Source organism: Andrographis paniculata, unplaced genomic scaffold, assembly GCF_009805555.1.
Source record: "Andrographis paniculata isolate CXL003 unplaced genomic scaffold, ASM980555v1 Contig37END, whole genome shotgun sequence".
Lineage (NCBI taxonomy): Eukaryota > Viridiplantae > Streptophyta > Magnoliopsida > Lamiales > Acanthaceae > Andrographis > Andrographis paniculata.
The window spans coordinates 541,427-562,320 of record NW_026137570.1 but is presented as its reverse complement, the minus strand read 5'-3'; the positions used below and the strand labels follow the sequence as shown (position 1 = coordinate 562,320).

At 34.9% G+C, this 20,894-nt stretch overlaps 4 protein-coding genes across 7 annotated transcripts; 2 read left to right on the top strand and 2 right to left on the bottom strand.

Annotated features, from left to right (window-relative positions):
• Window positions 1–2,050: 2,050 nt before the first annotated feature.
• Window positions 2,051–5,284, bottom strand: LOC127250270 (aspartyl protease family protein At5g10770-like). Its single transcript, XM_051273459.1, has 2 exons — window positions 4,959–5,284; window positions 2,051–3,550 (listed from the first exon to the last, which is right to left on the bottom strand). Exons 1-2 carry the CDS (start codon window positions 5,158–5,160, stop codon window positions 2,262–2,264), a joined length of 1,491 nt encoding a protein of 496 aa, XP_051129416.1. The 5' UTR covers window positions 5,161–5,284; the 3' UTR covers window positions 2,051–2,261.
• A 3,021-nt stretch (window positions 5,285–8,305) lies between these two features.
• Window positions 8,306–12,535, bottom strand: LOC127250706 (zinc finger CCCH domain-containing protein 18). Of its 2 annotated transcripts, none has more exons than XM_051274115.1 (6): window positions 12,350–12,535; window positions 11,287–11,595; window positions 10,266–10,326; window positions 9,042–9,871; window positions 8,620–8,799; window positions 8,306–8,554 (listed from the first exon to the last, which is right to left on the bottom strand). In XM_051274115.1, the coding sequence occupies exons 1-5, from the start codon at window positions 12,476–12,478 to the stop codon at window positions 8,623–8,625; spliced, it is 1,506 nt and encodes a 501-aa protein (XP_051130072.1). In that variant the 5' UTR covers window positions 12,479–12,535; the 3' UTR covers window positions 8,306–8,554; window positions 8,620–8,622. The 2 variants fall into 2 exon arrangements, with proteins under 2 accessions (XP_051130072.1, XP_051130073.1); XM_051274116.1 differs by having other exon boundaries at window positions 8,306–8,545.
• Window positions 12,536–13,659: 1,124 nt separating this feature from the next.
• On the top strand, window positions 13,660–16,125 carry LOC127250095 (uncharacterized). Its single transcript, XM_051273251.1, has 6 exons — window positions 13,660–13,972; window positions 14,045–14,101; window positions 14,530–14,683; window positions 15,030–15,127; window positions 15,429–15,494; window positions 15,781–16,125. Exons 1-6 carry the CDS (start codon window positions 13,844–13,846, stop codon window positions 15,817–15,819), a joined length of 543 nt encoding a protein of 180 aa, XP_051129208.1. The 5' UTR covers window positions 13,660–13,843; the 3' UTR covers window positions 15,820–16,125.
• A 660-nt stretch (window positions 16,126–16,785) lies between these two features.
• LOC127250459 (translocase of chloroplast 90, chloroplastic) lies at window positions 16,786–20,806 on the top strand. 3 transcript variants are annotated; one of them, XM_051273760.1, is made up of 4 exons: window positions 16,786–16,997; window positions 17,265–17,377; window positions 17,770–17,901; window positions 18,428–20,806. In XM_051273760.1, the coding sequence occupies exons 3-4, from the start codon at window positions 17,775–17,777 to the stop codon at window positions 20,692–20,694; spliced, it is 2,394 nt and encodes a 797-aa protein (XP_051129717.1). In that variant the 5' UTR covers window positions 16,786–16,997; window positions 17,265–17,377; window positions 17,770–17,774; the 3' UTR covers window positions 20,695–20,806. The 3 variants fall into 3 exon arrangements, with proteins under 3 accessions (XP_051129717.1, XP_051129718.1, XP_051129719.1); XM_051273761.1 differs by having other exon boundaries at window positions 17,265–17,424; XM_051273762.1 differs by lacking the exon at window positions 17,265–17,377.
• Window positions 20,807–20,894: the final 88 nt, after the last annotated feature.

Genomic DNA, 20,894 nt, shown 5'->3' with positions numbered 1-20,894 from the left:
ACACGGAAAACAGCTAGAGGACTAGATCTTGCATTGATTTGTTCACGTATATTTTTCACTCTTGTAATAGTGTTGACCTTTTCAATTCTCATAATGCATTCTATGGCAGAATCCTCCATAGAAAGTTAAGTACAGTAAATTTACTTCTGTGGAACTTAAGTTATGTGAATCACATAAGTAAATCTGTGTTTAGTGCTGTAAACGGAAGAGATTGCTTACAAAGAATTCAACACTACAACAGTTTATAGTTCCCGATCTAAAGGATTCAATAGTGCTGCCTCGACTCATTTCCATTGATTGCTATAATCTAGCTTTGTGTTGACTGTGGATAAGATATTTGTTAAGATTGTTGCTATGATGAGATTCTGATATTATCTGACAGTATTTAATTATTCCCAGGTATGGCATGTTTATTATGCATGTATTAATCATAGATAAGATTCACGAGTCATTATATTTCTTCACTTTCTCACTAGTCTTTATGTCTACTATTTGGTTTGATTTGATTTTTGTTTTTTTTTTATCAAAAAAAATAAAAGAATACCATATGATGTTGATTTTGATCAAGGTAGTGACTATGAAGGTAGTCATTTGGTTGTTAAGCTGCATCGATGTCAGACTTGAGGAACCAACAAAATTTCCATTAGGGCATAGCCTGGCTCACAGTTGAAAGTGTTCGTTAGTTCAGCAACTTTGACTCCACTAGTACGCAAGGAAAGCTAATCATGTTGCAGTAACACGACATATCAGTTGAACGATTAACTCATTTGTACATTGAATTCTGTCTTGGCTCTCTTGATTCTGTATGGTCTAGATAGAACTATCTTGTTGAGTACCTATTGGATTCGTTAAATGTTCTGATATTTACGTTGTTTTTACCAGTTGGAAACGAGTAATTATTTTCTGCAAAGATTCCTGCTATTCTAACCTATAGGAAAGACAAGGAGAAATGTGGATAGAAGAATCCTGTGTTGCAGCAATGTAGGGTGTGTAGGTTTCTTATAATGGTCAGCATGTATGATGATGCTATGCTAAGTACGAGTCAAGTATGCGGTTGCCGGTTGGTTTCTCCACGCTTGACACCGGTTGAACTTTTAGGGTTAAACCTGTATAAAATATAGGTTGTTTCATGAAATTGCGCCAAATTTTCCATACTTTTAGAACTGCATCAAACTTCCTCGTGATTTCATAAATTCTGAATCTAGCCCCTCAGCCGTTTTTATTTAACCGTATTTGATCTACACGCACCCAAACTGGGAATGAATTTCAGAATTTTCATTTATAATCCTCTAAATTTACAAATATAATATACCCCTTATATTTAGCCGAGGGGGGGCTAGGCACAGAGTTTATTAAACCATGAGTAAGTCGCAATTTTAAAAGTATGGAGGATTTGGCGCAATTTTGTGAAACATAGGTAGATTTTGTTCAATTTTGCCTAAAATATAACTATTTTTAGTGAACAGGAGTAGAAAAATAAAAACACGTCATATCATTGCATATAATCAATGTTCAAAGGATATGTTTGCATTGAAGTATGAAATTGATTAATAGATAACATGCATGATAAACTTAATCAATTCTTTTATCTGGATAAAAGATTCCCATTCCATTCATCTAAGTAAATATTCTGAAAAAGTGATCTTAAGTTGATGCCTTTTTGTTTATGCCACAGAGCTTATTACTTTCTCCCACCAGTCAGTACTGTATAAACACTGTGATATATTAAACTCTTACTTTGTTGTGCCTTATATCGATGTTATCTATGTAGTATCTGCCCTAGGACTGTGACAATTAGTTTTGGCAATTGCATGAAACTCCCATTAAGTAGTCATGATGCAGCAGATATATCGAATCTGATTTGTACGAGGGTCCCAATTTGTCATACATGTGAATCAAATAGTTTAGTTGATAAAATTTCCTTGCCACTGGAATAGTTTTTTTTTGTTTGTTTTTTTCATTGTGATTGTCCTGTTTTTGAAATGGAAACTAACTGAAATCATTACAACTTGTTAAACTTCGAAGTAGATATTATTGTAGTATATTCATATATTAAAAAGATCGCCTTATTTCGTGTTTGCCAGTATGATAATTCACACATACTATTTTTCATTAGTACATATCATAATTAACCTCACTTTCTTTGACTGGTTTTTTGTGCTCTTCGGGCTAACTTATTGCTTACATAGTACAGACTATTATCGAAGGTAAGTGCTTACCGAGCATCCAATTATGATAATGATATGATTTTGTGTTACTTATTAGCACCCACCAGGGCCAAAGCCTAATCTTCCTCCAGCAACATCATAAACAATCTCAAAAGTCTTCTGCTGAGTGTTCCCAAATATGCCCACGCTGGTGTCGTAATTGTTTGCAGAAAAAGCAAGGCACAATACCGAATTACCAACACCTATCAGTACTCCGGTGGGATGGAGGTCAATTTTAACACTGCCGCTGAATGTGAAAGATATAGTCGGGATTGTAACAGTTGTGAGACCGCTGAAGTCATAGCAAGTGTCCAATATCGAAAAGGCTGGCGCACTTTTGTACTGCGCCATTCCTTTCCGGAATGCTGCTCTCATTGCGCCGTATGCTGCTGGGGGCAGGCGTGTTATGACAGTGCCTGAATCTATTATGCTTCCTGCAGTCGTGAAAACAGATTGGCTGATTGGTAGTTTGAGCCCTCCTACAGTTATTGACTGAATGTCAATGAAGTATAGTTCTTTGCTTCGACTGCTAGAAAAAGGGGTGAACCGGACATGGCTTGAACTTCCACTTCTGCCTAATTCCAAGAACCCTCTTGAGCTAGAAGTTGGCGGGAGGCAATATGAGAAGTATTTGCCATATTTCGGTGCTGTTTGAGACACAATCGATACAGGATCTCTTCCGAGACCCAATATACCTGCAGTGTTCCCAAACAAACCACGGTTGTTTTGGCCACATCCAAATATGAAGTTTGAAATGACTTCTGTTGCAGTCAATGCCAATTTATCCCTCGAAAAGAAACCTACTGAGGAGGATTGATCACCGTATCTTATCCCATAAACACATGTTGAGGAAGAACATCCGGGGTTGATGCCCGTGGCGCCCAAAAGCTGACCGCATTCTTGTGAACTGCAAGATATATTGAGGTATGAACTTGAGGTAGATGGGTCAAAAATCGGTTCTTTCTGTTGGTAGCATGACCTGGCACATGGTTCGCATTGTGTCCATGTTAGGTCACTACCTGTGTCGAATTGTAGAGAAAGACGTCTCAGTGGGGTCCCAAGGCCTATGACGACGATGTAGTTACCACTGCCAAGCGAGCGACCCGATTCTGCTGGGAGGCTGGCCTTTTTATCGCTGACCCTGTGCGTTCTTGAACCCGTGCCCTTGATTTTATTTGTGTTTAACTGTGGATTGATTCTTGCATGTAGGGAATCAACTCTGGATTGATCATTGGAGAGGATCTCACTTAGGGATGGTGCAGTGACAGTGTCACCATGAACGTGCTTAGAGCACGGACCATGCTGGTGAGTAACTTCCAGTGTCGATTGCCTCTTGTTGAAACCTGTTTAATGTTATTTGATCAATTTGTGGAACAAGAGCATGAAAGTAACTTGTGGAAATGTGAAATATGTTGTTAAAATGGGTAAAAATGTTTTAGTGAATTTTCTTGTCATGTGCTTCACGTCACATGTATTGTTTGTTCTTGTCTAGGCCTTATTGCAATATCTTCGTCGTTGAGATATATTTTAGATAAACATTTTGGTTAATATTATTTAGATTTGACAGTTATTATTTAGGAAAATTTATTAGATTGGATTCTTATGATTTAGACATACCTACTAAATTAGGTTATTATAATTTGAGTTTATCCATTTTGTGTTGGATCTATATATAAAATTCTAATTTCGATATTAATGAAAAAAAAACTTAGAAATTCTCCCAAAATGTGACATTCATGATATAATATGGTTTAATTGAGGTATGAACAAAGCATTACTAGTTGTCTGACTTTCTTGTAACTCTATATTTCTGAATTGGGTGGGCCTATTTGAAATAAGTTCACATGCATGAAAATTGAAATTATACTCTTTTATTTCAATGTCCAACAGCATGTGAACTGACAAAATGACAGTGAGACAAGAGGGTCAATCAACTTGGTTATTCTTTCTCCTGCAAATGAACCAAAATATGTATATATATATATATATACATATTCACTACAGCTGTGATGCACTCTCATACTGTCTTTTAGTTATGTAGTCTTATCTGAAAAGGATTCCATTATTGGTACAAGAATAAATGCAGGGAATTACAGTACATAATTAAATTCCTCCATGACATTACTTCTTGTATGCTTAGATTTTCATACAGATTAGACTACAGATGCCTTCTCAGTTCTCTAGACTTAATGGTTGAAAATAACTTCCTATGCATGACCTAATTTGTTTGCCCTAATTTCATATTATTCTAATGTAAAATAACTAAAGGAGTGTGTGTAATTGTATCTGCTGTCTTCTTACACATGGCTACCGCATATTTTCTTGAAATACCTTTAGGGTGTGTTTGTTTAGGAGTTTGGATTTTGTGTTGGAATTTGAATAGTAAAAATATTGAATTGGAATAGTTGTATGATGCGATAAAAATAGGTGTTGATGTGATATTTTGAATATAAAATTAATTTTTAGTATAATATAAAAAATGAAAAATAAGTGTTTAATTCGATGTTTTTGGGTGAAAAAAAGAGTTTGATAAATAGTGGAATTTGGGGAGAAAGTCCTATAACCGAACACACTTAATTCATTAGGAATAGAAGTTGAAGTTATGCAACAGAGGGTTGCAAATGCAAGCACAAAAAAAGAATGTGGAATTATTATCGATTAAATAATCCCGAAAGTAAACATGGTTGATATATGTATATGTATATAAAAGAAAATCTTCAATAAATGAAGATATAGAAAGAAGGAACTGACCTGTAATGGATGGAGTGCAGACAGAGGCAGGCAAAAGAGAAGTGATTTCCACAGTATGGTAATGCTTTAGATTTTCAGTATCTTTTATACTGGCTTGGAAAGCATTTGTTATTTCCAGAAAACATGTTATCAAAATGAAGAAAAGAGAAGAAGATGAGAGTAGAGTTTTCATTAGGGAGAGAGGATAATTGAGGGCTTCCATGGTGTTTCTTTTGTTTCTTTGTGGCTTGTGTTCTTATTGCCAACCATATTCTTACATATATATATATATATATCCATACAACTTATATGAGGAATTTTTAGGGGTCCACGTCATCCATTATGGGAAGTGTGTATGTGTTGTTGTTATTATTGTTATTATTATTGTTGTTTCATTTTGAAAATTAGGTGAAGAAAGCTGACATACTTGTTTAGAGAAGAGGGTGCAGACCTTGGTAAGTGCATTTTTCTGGTTTATTTTTCCTATATATACATACATAAATGTGTAGCATTGTTTTTTTGCACAATAAAATCGTACAAGAATTATACCAGAATTTAAATAAAATATAATAGTAAAAATAATTATTATATACTAAAAATAATTAAATAATTTAGTTAAAATTAATAAAATTATAAATTATGAAATCTAAAAATAATTAAAGTGTATAATCATATTTTCAAATTAAGCGGGGCTTGCAAAATAGAAAATATGGACAAATTTCGTAAGAATGAAAAAGTAATATGTTAAGGTTATGGCTTTTGAATTTTGAATATTTTTGGGAGTTTTGTTTTTGCGAGAGAAAATAATTATTTTACCGAATTGCATGTCTTGTCGGGTTAGATTCAGTTGGGGTTTATTTAAAGTGGGCTCAAAGAATAACGGCCGTGGATTTCTACGTTATAAAAAATTGGTTTGTTTGAATTTGAATTTTTATTTTCATTTAAATTTTGATTTAAATATTATTCTAGTAAAATTTTTGTTGAAAAAAATAATATATTTTTATTATAAATCATGTGGAATATAGTTTAAAACCAAAATCAAACAAACCTTCAATGTTGCTACAATATGTTTTATGTATTTGTACAAGGGCCATATAAATTAGAATGAAGGTGATTATAGTGTTGAATTTTTTTATTCAGCATGGTCACATATGATAGTAGAGAAATAGTTTGTACGAAGACGGTAGAAATTAGAGTGGAGGTTAGCATCGTCGAATGTAATAATTCAATAAGGTATTGGCAACCAATTAGAATGGTAGGAGGTGATTGTGTGGAAATCTAGCCGTTACCCATAATAAATAGGGAAATCATTAAAATTAATGTAAATATAAACATAAAATAGTACCACCTTAAACTTAACATAATAGCGTAATAGTTTTGTAATTGGTTTTTTACTATGTTACTTTCTTTTTAGAAGATTCCTAAGTCATTCTCAAAGTCAAGTTGAGAAATGGGGAGACTTTTTGTAAAATGTCATCACTTATCACTTCACTTGGAATCTAAATGGTCCATTATTTATTAATTTTTTCATTTCTTAAATATATATATATATATATATATATTGTCTGTTAAAAAAATTATGTATAATTTGTTTATAATAAATAATTTTATTCATCTAATAATTTATTATTGTAATTTTAATAAATAGGAGTACTTAATTTCTCATTAATTGTTTTTATTAATTCTATTATATTTAATAAATTTTTCATAATATCTTATTATATATTTTTATCTATTTTATTTTTATATTAAAAAAAAAATCTTACTTTTAAAATTTTTATAGTAGTTTGGAAATGTATGTATTTTTATGAGAAAGTAGTTATATTATTTAAATTTATAAAATATTTTAAAAATAATAAAACACAAACAATTTATAGCTTATTTTTAATAATTAACAACAAAATTTTGAACAAATTATAAACCCTAAAAAAAAACGAACCTTGAACATTATTGTAGTAGTATATAATGCTCGTGTATTTGTAAAGTAATGAAGTTGTGATTTCAAGATGAAATTATCTTTCGTTTAATTTTCAATAAAAATGTATCATTTTTTTTATATAAAATATCACATTAGAATACTATTTAAATAAAAAATTTAATTAATATTTTATGTTAAATTAATTTCAAATTATAACCCATCAAACTATAGTGTGATGGTTTTGTTATTAGGTTTTTCCTGTGTATTTTATTATCCTTTGTTTTTGGAAGATTTCTAAGCCATTCTCAAAGTCAGTTTGAGAAGTGGGAAGACTTCTGCTGAAATGTCATCACTTATCAGTTAACACTCCACTAAGAACATGAATGGGCCATTATTTATTTTTTATTTTATTTATATTATTATTTTTTACAATTAGTGGGTTAATACTGGGTTAGTATTTTAAAATAATAAATGAAAATATAACACTTTACACAATCTAATGAATGCCATAATATCAATTGTGGTTGCCACACATTTACCCAATACCATAGACGCCCTTGTAAAATTATCTACATATAATATACAGATATATATATATATATTAATCTAAGGCTGTGAAAACTTGAGTTGACAATTGGATAATAAAGAGTTCCTTTTTTATTTATTTATTGATAATTTACAAAAAAAAAAAAAAAAAGAGCAAGACAACCCCATAAGAAGCCAAGTCTTATAGTGCATGCATGGAGGAATCCCAAATTCCATTGCACTATCGTATACGGTCCCAATTTGTCATGCTCTCAAACAAATACACATATAGAGTGCTTTTCTAAGAGATATTATAACTGTTTTTAATTTTAATTTATTTTATAAATACAGAAAATAAATCTATTAAATATAGCATTTTATATAAAAATAAAATTCAATTTTGAGGATTTTTTAGCACAGATAAATTCCTTATGTAAAATTGAAACGGAAAAAACAAATGAATACACAATAACAATAAAAACACAAAAGCCTAACAAAAAACACAAAACATTATTCCTTAAAATATTTTCGGAATTTTCAAGTGTCACAACAAAAGCACTTAATTTTTATAAACACTAAAGAAAACACTCTTCTAATAATAATAATCATAATAATAATGTTTCATAAAATTATCTATGTTGGTTTACTTTATATTATTAGATGGAATGATCCCATAAATATTATATATATAAAAAAAAAAATACAATATAATATACACTCCATATACACTTTATTCACTTTAAAAAGAAATGAACAATTTAACAAAAAAAATATATATTATTTTTATATTACCGACAACGTATCTAACATATAAATAAATTAATTAATTAATTAATTAATCCAAAAATACAAAATGAACACAATCTCATGCTACTTTGTCATATAATATAATTATATTAGCAGTCACAATATTCCAACTATTAAATTTCATAATAACACCATTAAAATAATAATAAATAAAATAAAATAAACTCATTCAGCATCAAATTCAAGCGTAGATTATAACCTACACACATACGTATTTTCATAAATCACAAACAAATGGCATGCACAGTAAAATGATATCGTAAAGCCCGTTTACCTTAGCGGGCCAATTATGTCGCGCCACTCAAATGCCCGGCCCGATTTACTCCTTCCCGCCAATATTCCCAACGAAGCCATGAACCTAAACAATCTTCCAAACAGCAAATTTCAGTTAAGCCACCGATGTAACGAAACAGATTTGCAACGGCCCTTTACCTGTCAGAATTTGAGCCATTTCTTCTCTTTCTCGTTTCTGACAACGGCGTTCGACGTCGAGGCGAGTGCATCCTCGGCATCCGCCAACGCTTTCCGGGTTTCATTCAGCTTTCTCATCGCAGCATCGTGCACGGCCTTCTCCTTCTTGTTCCGGTTCGCCATTTCTTCAAGTCTCCCCACCTATGGTGTGGAAAATACTGAATTATCTAAAAACCGCAATATCATACAAAAAGAAAATATACCAAAATTTGGTACAATGAAACGGTATATATCGATACCGTACGAGCAATTTGATATACCAAATTTTTGGTACGGTATCGAATTAAATATTTATCATAACGAATTTTTCGGTATGTTGATTCTTTTATAAACCAAATTTTCGGTAAGACTATAATCGAATATTTTCGGTATACCATACTTACCTGCAGCCTTAGGTTCTTTATCTCGTCTTCGTACGCAAGTAGGGCCCGCCTGTCCTCTTTCTTTCCGTCCCCGTTCGCCGCTTTCTTCGCAGGCCCCCCACCGCCACCGCCACGTAGGATTTGTCCGTGCATTGCCAGCTGGTTGTTTATGAGTGAGAACACGTCTCTCGATTCTTCTTCCTCTTCGGCAGCCTTTGCTTCCGCAGCCAACTTCTTGTCGCGCTTCCGCTTACCGCCTCGAGTGCGCCGCTTCGACGACGACAACGGGGTCTCGTTGCCGATCCCTTCTTTTTTGATAGCTTTGATGGCATGATCGAGGGATTGTTTCGGCGGAAGAACCTTGACAGGGATCGGATTCACCATACCCTGTCCCGAAGCCCCTAATCCCATACCTTCTCGGAAGCCCATATTCGCCATCATCTTCGATGCGATGCCTCGGGTGTGATTCTCCCACTTGGCGAAAATGGCGGTTTCGGTTTGGACACCACTCTGCAAGGCTGTAGTTTGTAAGAATCCCAATCCGTTAGAGCTTTCGTCGTCTTCATAGTCGCTAGAATCGGATTGGTCTGAGGTTGTGTCCGTCGCTTCTATGTCGCTCGTCTGGGCGTATTCAGACAATGTAATGGCATCAGTTCCGAGTTTTGCTGAATTTCCATCGTCGCGGAAAACAACCTCTGCTGTTCCAAGCCTCTCATCCCATGATTCTAGCTCGGCCTCTCGCCAGATGCCTGCTTTGGTATCAGAAATGGCCAAGACAGTGGAACCAATCAACGAGGTTTCCCATGTTGTCGGAATATACTTCTTCAGGGAAGATATCGGGACATCGACACCTGAGATAGATAAATCGACACAATTAAACTATGGAATTACATTGAGGAGTTCGATATATAATGGGAATCATTCCAATTACGTGTGTTGGTTTAGGGGATTTTGGAGGATTTTTACAATTATTCCAAAAATTTCTGCCCAAAAATATCAAATCAAACACCTATTTTGTAATTTTGTATATTATACTAAAAATCAATTTACATTCAAATATACTAAAAATCACATGAATACCTACTTATATAACATGAAACAAATATTCTAATTCAAAATTTTACTATCTAAAATCCAAACCCCCAAACAAATATTTGATGTTCTACTTAAGTTTTGAATCAGTAGCTAGAACTAATGCACCAAAAGGAAAATGACTTGCCAAGATTGTTTTGGTTATAAACATACCATGCGATAATCGGCAATAACTACCAAATCGACATCGTTGCTGTAGAAAGAACTTGCACATCTGCACTAGGGTGGTCTAGCATTAGTGAGAGGATTGGACTTGAACAATCTTCCTCATGCATAAGAATTATGAACGACAAGAATTAAACACACTATGCTGCAATAAGAAAAGTAGAAATAAGTGTCATGGAAGCAAGGAACAGTGAGTATCGAAGCTTTGATGGTGAATCGCAGAAGACTCAATCGAAAATAAATACATATATTTTACATGTCAAGATTTATGAGATGTTCAGAAGCAGAATCGCGTTATAAGTTAACATTGATTCTGCAAACCATCAGACAACAATGGGACATAAATATGTGCAATAGTTTATAAAATGCTGGCTAGAAAATCACCTAAATCGACACATAACAAACTAAACAGTCCATAAATGATAACAACTCTACAATTGCATTATTGACAACAAAGAAAAAGTTCCCCAATATCAAACTTAGAAACATTATCTGCACCATACTGAAATTATTTCCTAAAGTCAGAAATACTATCGGCATACTAAATACAAATTATTTAGTAAATGAAGATACTATTACGTTATAATATACTATAGCTACTTTTAGCTCTAGAAAGGGAAAGAACATTGTGCAAGATGAACATACAATGAAACAAATGAATGAAAATGAAGAAGATGAAGAGTATTCATACAAGGGTAGAAGTGAGGAACATGAAAAAGAGGAAAAATATTACCTATTAGATTTTGATCCAATTATTTTTTTATTATATATCTATATAAACTATGATTCTATATTTAATGACATATAAAAAATTATTATATATACATCTGAAAGCTATATTTTTTTTTGCTTATATAACTTCTAATATCTATTTGTCATAGTAGTAGTAATCTGTTAGTATAAATTAGCACGAGGGATATAAACAGATAATAGTGAAGATTCAAATGTAAAACTTAAAATACATATGGTAATAAACCTAGAGGACGTACGTGTTAAATGACAAACTCACCAACATACTTTCGGATGTCGGATTGAGGAAAGATATCTTTGCAGACTCAGAACCTTCCAATCCAATAACGACTCCATTGTACCACCGCCCATCAGTATGGCGGAATCTACATTTGGATCCAACAGAGTAGCTTGGATCCTCAAGCGGTTCAGCTTCAACTTCGGCTGGATCCAAGGGCTCAGCTGTAACATCATTCGAACTAAGTGTTCCTTGTAAAACTGCATCGGCCTCTCGCAGCAACCTCGCCCTTTTCAGGTGAAAAAGACCATCCTCAGCATCTTTTATAGCCTGAACTAGATCGGCATGAACCTACATAATACAAAATATATATCTCGTTGAAGGAAACATAAAAGTGTAAAGAGAAAAGGCAATTTAATCATGGGGTTTCTATTGATTTCTTCACTATATTTGGTTGTTAGTTTTACTTAGTTTGTGTCGCTTAAAAGCATCTTCACTCCAACCTTACAGTTCATCTGAAACACTCGTACACATACAAATACAGTACATCCGAATTCCTATATTCAAAAATTACCCAATCCTTGACTATTTAAATTCAGATTCAACCAAAAACACATACAAACATCCTAAAATTGAATAAATGATTGTAAATCTACCAAATCATTCAATCATTAAAAGATATGAAGATACAAAAACACTAAAATTAAACATGCATTGATGATAATCTACACATTCTTCAGACTTCGCATGATATCTCACAGGCAGGAAGCACTTTAGGTTATAAATTTTAACTAATAGGATCACCTCCTCACGCTATATATTCACACGAATCTTCAACAAATTGAGTAGAGCCTGAACTGAGAACGACATTTATTTAACATGCTTTGTACGAATGTTCCTGCGCAATTCCATCAATATTTACCTTTTTCCAGAGAGGAAAATTATACAAACACCAGATCAGATTGAAGATTTGTAACTACAAAATTCAACAAATTAACCTCTCCAGAAAACAAAGAATAGAATAAAATTCCAAAAAATTCACAACCACATACACTGACATCAAATATGCTAATGTGCAACAGCGTAGGGTTCCATGAGGCGTTACCGCGAGTAGTTCAGCGTTAGAGGGGTCGCCAGAGATGGCGTCATTGACGTCGGCGAGAGAATCCTTCTGCTCCTTCAGCTGAAACTGGAGCTGCTCTTCCAAAGCCCTTTCTTCCTCTTCATCCGCCATTGCCACTACCGACGACCGAGCGAGAATAAGAAGGGAAGAGCGATACAGAACAAAAGCGAAGAAAATAAAAAGCGCGGTCTTAAAACTGCGATTTCCTTCCGGGTTTAGCGACTTTAATTGGACTCTTTTAGGCTGTAAAGCGGGCTGGCATCTTGGGCCCAATTTTAATTTGCAAAACATATTGGGCCTAAAGTAATAAAGTAATCAATTTTAATTCCATTCTATATTCTTTAATAAATATAATCCACATTCATAAAGTAATAATCACTGTATATGATATGCCGGCGAAATAAGATTCTATAATGATGGCATTTGAGTTTGTATTTACACTAACTAAATTTTTATTTTTTATTTTTTATTGTATTTACACTAATCTCATCATCAATTCTACTTTAATTTAAAAATTAAATTACTAATTCTATACAAATTATAATTCTATCATTATTAAAATACTAAAATAATATTTAATACGCTCTTAGTCCCAAGTAAAAGTATTATTTGTATAATTATAGTATATTCAACTAAAAGTATCAATTTCTCTATCATACTAATTATATATTAATATTTAAATATTCATAATTTTCACATTAATTATAATATATAGTCATATATATACATTCTTATATATATTTTTAGCTAATAAAAATAATATTATTTTTCAATCTAAGTATAAAAATTAAAAGAAAAAATAATAGATTCATATATTAAAGGAAATAATATATATTCTTTAATCTTCATAAAAAAAATGATTGATGATATTTTTACAAAAAAAAAAAATAATAAATTAGTTATTCTAAAGTCATTAGTTCAAATTTCATAAGTCTATACGTCCATGTGTCATACATGGTTCGTTAATATGATACATAATTCGCATAATATAGTTTGTATTTGTCGAACTTAGTTTGTTGTATATCATTTTCGGACTAAGTATCGATGATAGTGATTTCGAGTTCAACGTTATCAAAAAAAATAATACTAGTAATAATAAATATACTATTTACTTATTTACATTTCTCTATAATGATATTTTAATTAATATTCTTATTCAATAGGGCCCGCTAAACTTAATCACACTAACATGACGGTGATAAATCCAAGCCCACGCCACACAACACCAGATCATTCTATTTTAATAGGAGAACTATAATATATTGAGTCAAGAAGGAAGGATTATAATTTTATGTTTTAAAAAATGAGAAAATTCGATAATAAAACCTCCTATTTGCTACAAAGGCCTCGATTTTACGCAAATCCAAACACGCCTTATTGGTGAAAAGTTCCCAGTCGGAGAATCATCCTGGGCATCTTCCCCACCTGCATAGCAAATTTCTGAATTTTGTAGTTTCCACCGGAGAAGAAGTACATATGGAGAAAGGCAAAGCAGTGATGGGCTCCGGCCGCCGCTGGGCGGTGGAATTCACTGACAATTCAGCATCTCATTCAGCGCGAGATATTCCCGATCCGCCAGGCTTCACTCGCTCGTCGCAAGAACAGGTATTTCAATAAATGAAAATTCAGGCCGAATTAGTATAGTGATCGGAATTCTCGCGTTGTTTCTCATGTTAGGATGATTCGGCCGGGAGTAAACAGAAGAAGGACGCTGAAGCTAATTGGAAAGCTCAGGTAAACTTTTGTGCATCGTATTGACCTAATTTTAATCGAATTAGGGTTTTGGATTGGATTCATTGATTCCCTTAATCTCGAGGATTTTTAAGTGTTTCCGAACGAGTTTAGTAATGCAATGAACAAAATCGGTTATACTTTTCGATATTTTCTTCCCAAGAAGTTAGTGTGAAAATTATGATTCCTTAATAACTTTTTCTTTAATTAGTTAATTTGCAAATCAATCATAGCAGTCTTCAAAGTGGTTTTGTTGGTGAATTTTCAGAGAAGAGATGATTATTTTGTGTCTTGCTTTTACCTTTCGATTTGTAGGAGTCATTTTTTTTGTAATGTGGTGTTAATTAACATGCTCTGTCTATTTGAAGGGGCAAGTTTTGAATAGTTTGACGAGTCTTCGAATCATTCTGAACATTTAAATATTTAAACAGAAAGCATGGGAAGTTGCACAAGCGCCATTTAAGAACTTGTTCATGATGGGCTTCATGATGTGGATGGCGGGAAGCACTGTTCATCTTTTTAGCATTGGTATAACAGTTTCGGCACTGTTTCAGCCGATCAATGCACTTCGAGGAGTCGGGAAAGGTGGGGGTTTAAATTTTTAATCTGCACTTTATACTTGGCTATTGTTGTTTAGTTTTGTTGGGGTGAATAATCCATTTTTGATAGCTGCCTGATGATTTGCTATTCGTAGTCTCTATACTGCTTTAGCATTTGATCCTCATTGTAGATGTCCTGTATTGTCGAACATTTTTCTATTTTCTTGATCTTGATTGTTGTGATTATCACGCCCTTTGAGCGCGGTTTTTGACTTCAAGAAATAGTTGTGGGAATTGTACATACGTCAATTACTAAATTGTTTTGCGGACAAAAAATTCATCTCATTACACAGTCTTCTCGTCTAAATTGTCTCATTACATTGTTTTTGCAGTTTTCGAGCCATACAAGGACAATAAAGTGGATCTTCTCGCACCGAAGTTGGTGTTCATTGCCCTTAATTTGGTGGGCTTGGCATTAGGAATATGGAAGGTTTGTTCTCTACCCTCTACCAAAGCCTGGATCGTGAAACTTCCATTGAAACGCTACGACTGAAAGTGTGTTGGTTTAGTGTTTATGGATTTAAGTATTTTTGTTATGAGATCAGGAAATTGTATAAGTATTACTCATAAGAAATGGTGTTTGGTATGTTTTATTGACTTTTGTGTGTTTTTGTACACTTTTATTGTTGTGTGTATATATTGTAATTTTTAGATAATATTTTTGAAAAATAGTGTAAGAATAAAACACTAAGTGAACACACTCTTACTGCCTTTATTTCCCTTATTGACAGCTTAATACACTTGGGCTTCTGCCAACTCATGTGTCGGATTGGGTCTCGTCGTTACCTCCCCCACAGGTTTGATGTGTTCAACTAATATCATATCATTCTCTGAATATCTTGCGAAATTGAATAATTTTAATAGTATGGTTTATCATTTTTAAAAGTTTCACATATGAATCTTCTTCTACATCTTGGATAATGATTCGAGTGGTTATGGTTTCGACAATTAGATCTAAACGAAAGAAGCGCATAGTACTAATCCTTCGTTTCTTGCTTTACCAAAAAATAAAATGATCCGTAATTTCCAGTCTTGCTTTCTTAAAACACACTCTTACGGGTTCTCGTTTTTTCCCAACTTAAGGAGGTTGAGTATTCCGGCGGAGGTATTCCTCTTTACTAGCTTTGTCTTTGAATTCACCAGCCGAGATGAGATTTACCGAATCAAGATGCGAATTCTGCATTGGTGATGGAGTTTCGCATGCTCGACTCAGGTGAAGACTTCAGTTTTTTCTTATATTTTTGGAACGAATTCATCGGCATATTCGTGTACTGTATATTATAGCGGTGAAGAAAACAAGAACTTCTCTTAGTTCATCTTGCCTTGACTTGATTTTGGATTGCTGTTTTGGAGTGTGTTTTGGACATTTTATGGTGTTTTGTTACAGCAGCGCTACTTCTAAAGATTAGCCAATTTTTTTTGACATAATTTCAGTTGTATGTTTCTTTCACACCAACTTATTTTTTTAAGATACGGACTTCCATATATATATATATATATTATTTTATTACATACAAGTTAACATTTCATATAAAATATTAATTTTTATATTACTCACACAAATTCATTTAAATTTTTGGCGGTATGATTATAATGAATACTATAAAATATACAATATATAATATATTTTATTTATTCACAAATAATAATTAAATATAAAATATTATTTTTTATATTACTAATATATAGAAAATATATGATATAAAAAATAAATTCATATATATAGTGTTAAAATGAGTAATATTAAACGCATTTTATTTGGTGGGAGTAATATTTATATTTCTATTTTATTTGTAATTTCATTTTTTATGTTAAAAACATTCTTATTTTTTTCTTATCACATATTTAAAAATAAAAAAATAAATATTTTATTAACTTTTACACAATTCATTAAGAACTAATAATAACTACCTCAAATATTTTTAAGCAAAAACTACCAAAACTAAACTCTAAGAACATATTCTACTGGTACAACAACACCAACAACTACTACTATTATTATTATTATAAAAAATATAATAAATACAAAAATAAACAAAGGGATAATAGGCGGCCCCACCGCCGAATGCAAGTTAATATTCGAAGCCACGCTAAATCTCATAGCAAAAGTTTTTGGAACATCTTATCTCCAAATTACCCAATCCATTCTCGTCGTCAGCGGAGGATGCCAGCCGCGACCTCGCCGTGGTAAAAGGGACGCCGCCCCTCCCCTGGACGCCTTCTCCGCAGAGGAGATACGCCTGCTCCACGACTGGGGAAGAACTTCCAGGTCAAATACCCAATCGTCGCCGCCATTTCCGGTAATTGACTTTCTATCTGAAACCCTAATTGATCCATATCTAGGTTGAACTAACTGTTAATAATATAAAATTGAACATAATGTGTGCGTCCGCGTTCGCGCTCTGCTGCAGCGTGCTTGAATCAATTTGAGTATGTGGATTTCAGCTACTGATTTGAATTTGGATAATAAGCTGCTCGTAGGTTTTTATTGATGGTTTATGAATTTATATGTACTGCTCTTGTATGTATATATGTTTTGATGAATTTTCCTTTGTTGATGATTGTAGAACTCAACTGACACAATTCAGTTTCTCATTGCTGAAAACAAAGTCCGCTGTGATTGTTCCCTTAACTCATCGATAGGAACCATTTAGCTGCAGCGTGCTTGAATCAATTCTGAGTATGTGGATTTCTGCTACCGATTTGAATTTTCATCATAAGCTGCTTGTAGGTGCTACTGATGTTTCAATGTAAATATATTGTGCTAAATCTTTCTCTGTTGATGATTATAGAACTCAACTGATACAATTCAGTTTCTCACTGCTGAAAACAAATTCCTCTATGATTGTTTCCTTTAACTAATCTATTGGCAGCATTTAGCATCCATTGCTCTCTGCAACTTTTTTTTTTACATATATATTTCTCATTTTATCATTGTTGGTGTATGGTATGTGATGCGGAGGCAGACTTGCATATGATTGGCCTCAAATTGAAAACAATTATTTTTCTCTAACTTTTGGCATGTCTAGTTTATTGTAAGAATTAATATTGATGTTCATCCAACATGCGCAGCCACAATGACAAGCATTAAGGATTGGGTTTTTTCTGAAATGATATCCAATTCGTTTGGTTCAACCTGGCCATTGTCATTATCAGAAAGATTTTTGTCAAGGGAATCTCAGAGTGAAGAACCTGGAATCTCAGGTAATCACCTCTTGTTCCCCTATTCCGTCAAATGCTGTGAAATAGATTGTCCAACAGATGGACTATCTAGATGTTGTGTAGTCTATTGAAATTTTGTCCATTGAAATCTTGATTTTCTTTCTTTTTGTTATTAGCCAGAAACCAGTTCCATTTTGGTTTACTTTTTAATATGCTTTGGTCACTATATATTCTATAATAATTTGGAACCATAATATCAAAAAATTGAAATCTACTTTCTCCATTCTAAATCATAATCACACTGATGTTCTGATTCAGGCATCTGGTAATATTTTTGGGTTAAAATTACACCTGACCTGGTCCTGGATTAGAAAATCAAAACTTAGACGAATCGTGGCAGGTTTACTAGTAGGATGGGTTGATTCGGTTCCCATAAAAGTTAGAAAGGTGGGTTATGGGTTTTAGTCAAACCACCCAGAAGCTGCAAGCTGCCGTTTCTACATTTTTGTGTCTATATTTATTCATGCCGATTTATTTTATCACATCTGTTACTTGTTATGTTATGCAGCATCAGGTACAACTCAAACCAACAATGCTGATGCGATATCACAGCCAGTTTCTAGTGAAGCAACTAGCTCATCTAGTCAATATCCGAGTACCTTGTCACCACAAGTAGGAAACTCTTCTCGCTCAAATATTACTGATGAGGAAAAGAAACAAGGCCCTCTTGCAGAGGTCGAAGCTCTACAAATTAAATTCTTGCGTCTTCTTCGCCGCTTGGGGTTGCTGCAAGATAATCTGACGGTGGCAAAAGTTTTATATCGAATCCACCTTGCAACTTTGTTGCGAGCAGGAGAATTGGATCTAAAGCAAGCTAGTCTCAAAAGCGATAAAGCTCTAGCAATAGCTGGCGAGCAAGAAGAAATCGGCCAACCGGAACTGAACTTTTCTCTTAAGATACTTGTCTTGGGAAGAACTGGCATCGGAAAGAGCTCGACGATAAACTCCATACTCGGCGAGTCGAAGGTCGCCACGGATGCATTCCACCCTGCAACCGATCGTGTTCAAGAGATTGTGGGAAATCTAAATGGTGTCCGGATATCTTTTATCGACACACCGGGACTGTTACCTTCCTCGAAAAACTCCGACAGTAGAAATCGGAAGATACTGTATTCCGTCAAGCGGTACATTCGGAAATCACGTCCGGATGTTGTCTTATATTTCGAGCGCCTTGACTTGATCAGCTCGGGTTACTGTGATTTGGGGCTGCTGAAGCTTATAACTAGCATTCTCGGCTCGGCAATTTGGTTCAGCACCAATATTGTCATGACTCATTCCTCGTCGGCTCTTCCCGAAGGTCCTAATGGATATCCGGTGAGCTACGATTCTTACGTCAATTACTGCACGCAGGTGGTGCAGCGTCGTATTCATGAAACAATCCTGGATACAAAACTTGAAAACCCGGTGATTCTGGTCGAAAATCATCCTCACTGTAAGGTGGATAGTTTCGGGAAGAAGGTTCTTCCCGACGGGCAGGCGTGGATTTCCCGGTTCATGTTCTTGTGCGTATGCACAAAGATTCTTGGCGACGTCAATAGTCTTTTGGGCTTCGAGGACACTATACGTCTCGGGCCTTTGGGTAGCTCCCGGTTGCCATCAATGCCTCATTTACTCTCGTCTTTCCTTAAACATCGTGTTAGAATCAGCCCCGACGGGGCTGATGACGACATCGATGATCTCTATATATCCGACATGGAGGAAGACGACGAGTATGATAAGCTGCCCCCGATCCGGATGCTGACTCGAACTCAGTTTCAGAAGCTGACCCCTTCTCAGAAAAAGGATTATCTCGACGAGCTTGACTACCGGGAGACTCTTTATTTGAAGAAACAGCTGAAACAAGAGTGTTCGAAAAGACGGGAAAAATATAACAGTGATGACCGGCTACCCGCCGACGAGAGCCCTGACAATGATCAAGGGCCTCCTGAGTCGATCGTGCTCCCGGATATGGCTGTCCCGCAGAGCTTCGATTCGGATTCCCCGATTCATCGCTATCGCTGCCTTGTCACGACCGACAAGTGGCTCGCGCGGCCTGTTCTCGACCCTCACGGGTGGGATCACGACGTCAGCTTCGACGGGATCAATCTCGAGATAGCCGCGGAGTTACGGAAGAACGTTACGACGTATGTGTCGGGACAAATGAGCAAAGATAAGCAAGATTTCAACGTCCAGTGCGAGTCGACGGTCGGATTCTCGGATCCTCGAGGGCGCATGTACTCGGTAGGCCTCGACGCCCAATCGTCCGGGAAGGATTTGATCTGTTCTGTCCGGAGCAACGCGAAGCTGAGGATCTTCGACCGCAACGCAACCGAATGCGGCGTTTCGGTGATGTCATTCGGAGACAAGTACTATTTTGGCGCCAAAATTGAGGACCGGGTCTCGACCAAGAGTCGACTGAGCTTCAAAGCGAACGCCGGCGGGATTTCGGGCGCCGGCCAAGTCGTGTACGGCGGAGGCTTGGAAGCTTTGATCAAGGGGAGGGACTACCCGGCGAGAGACGATGGAATGACGCTGGCGATGACGATCCTGTCGTTCAAAAACGAAGCGGTGTTGGGCGGAAGCATCGGCTCCAACTTCCGGCTGAGCCGCCGGACGAGAGCGGCGGTGACGGCGGAGGTGAATAGCCGGAAAATGGGACAGGTTAGTGTGAAGATTAATAGCTCTGAGAATATGGAAATAGGGTTAGTTGGTGTAGTGTGTTGTATGCTCAAAGGCATGCTTAGGAAGAAGGCGTGCAATAAAACCAGCACACTGGCAATATTGGAAACCGGGTAGGGTCGAGTAGATTCGGGTCGGGTATTAGTTTTGTTACCTTACTTTCTTCATGTCGTGAAATTGTAGGCTGTGTTTATGTTTTGGGCTTTTTACGGGATTTTTATAATTCATATACATATATCTACAAATATCAAATTATATAATAATTTTTATATTATATTATATGCTAAAATTTATATCTAAAACATTTATGTTTTTTC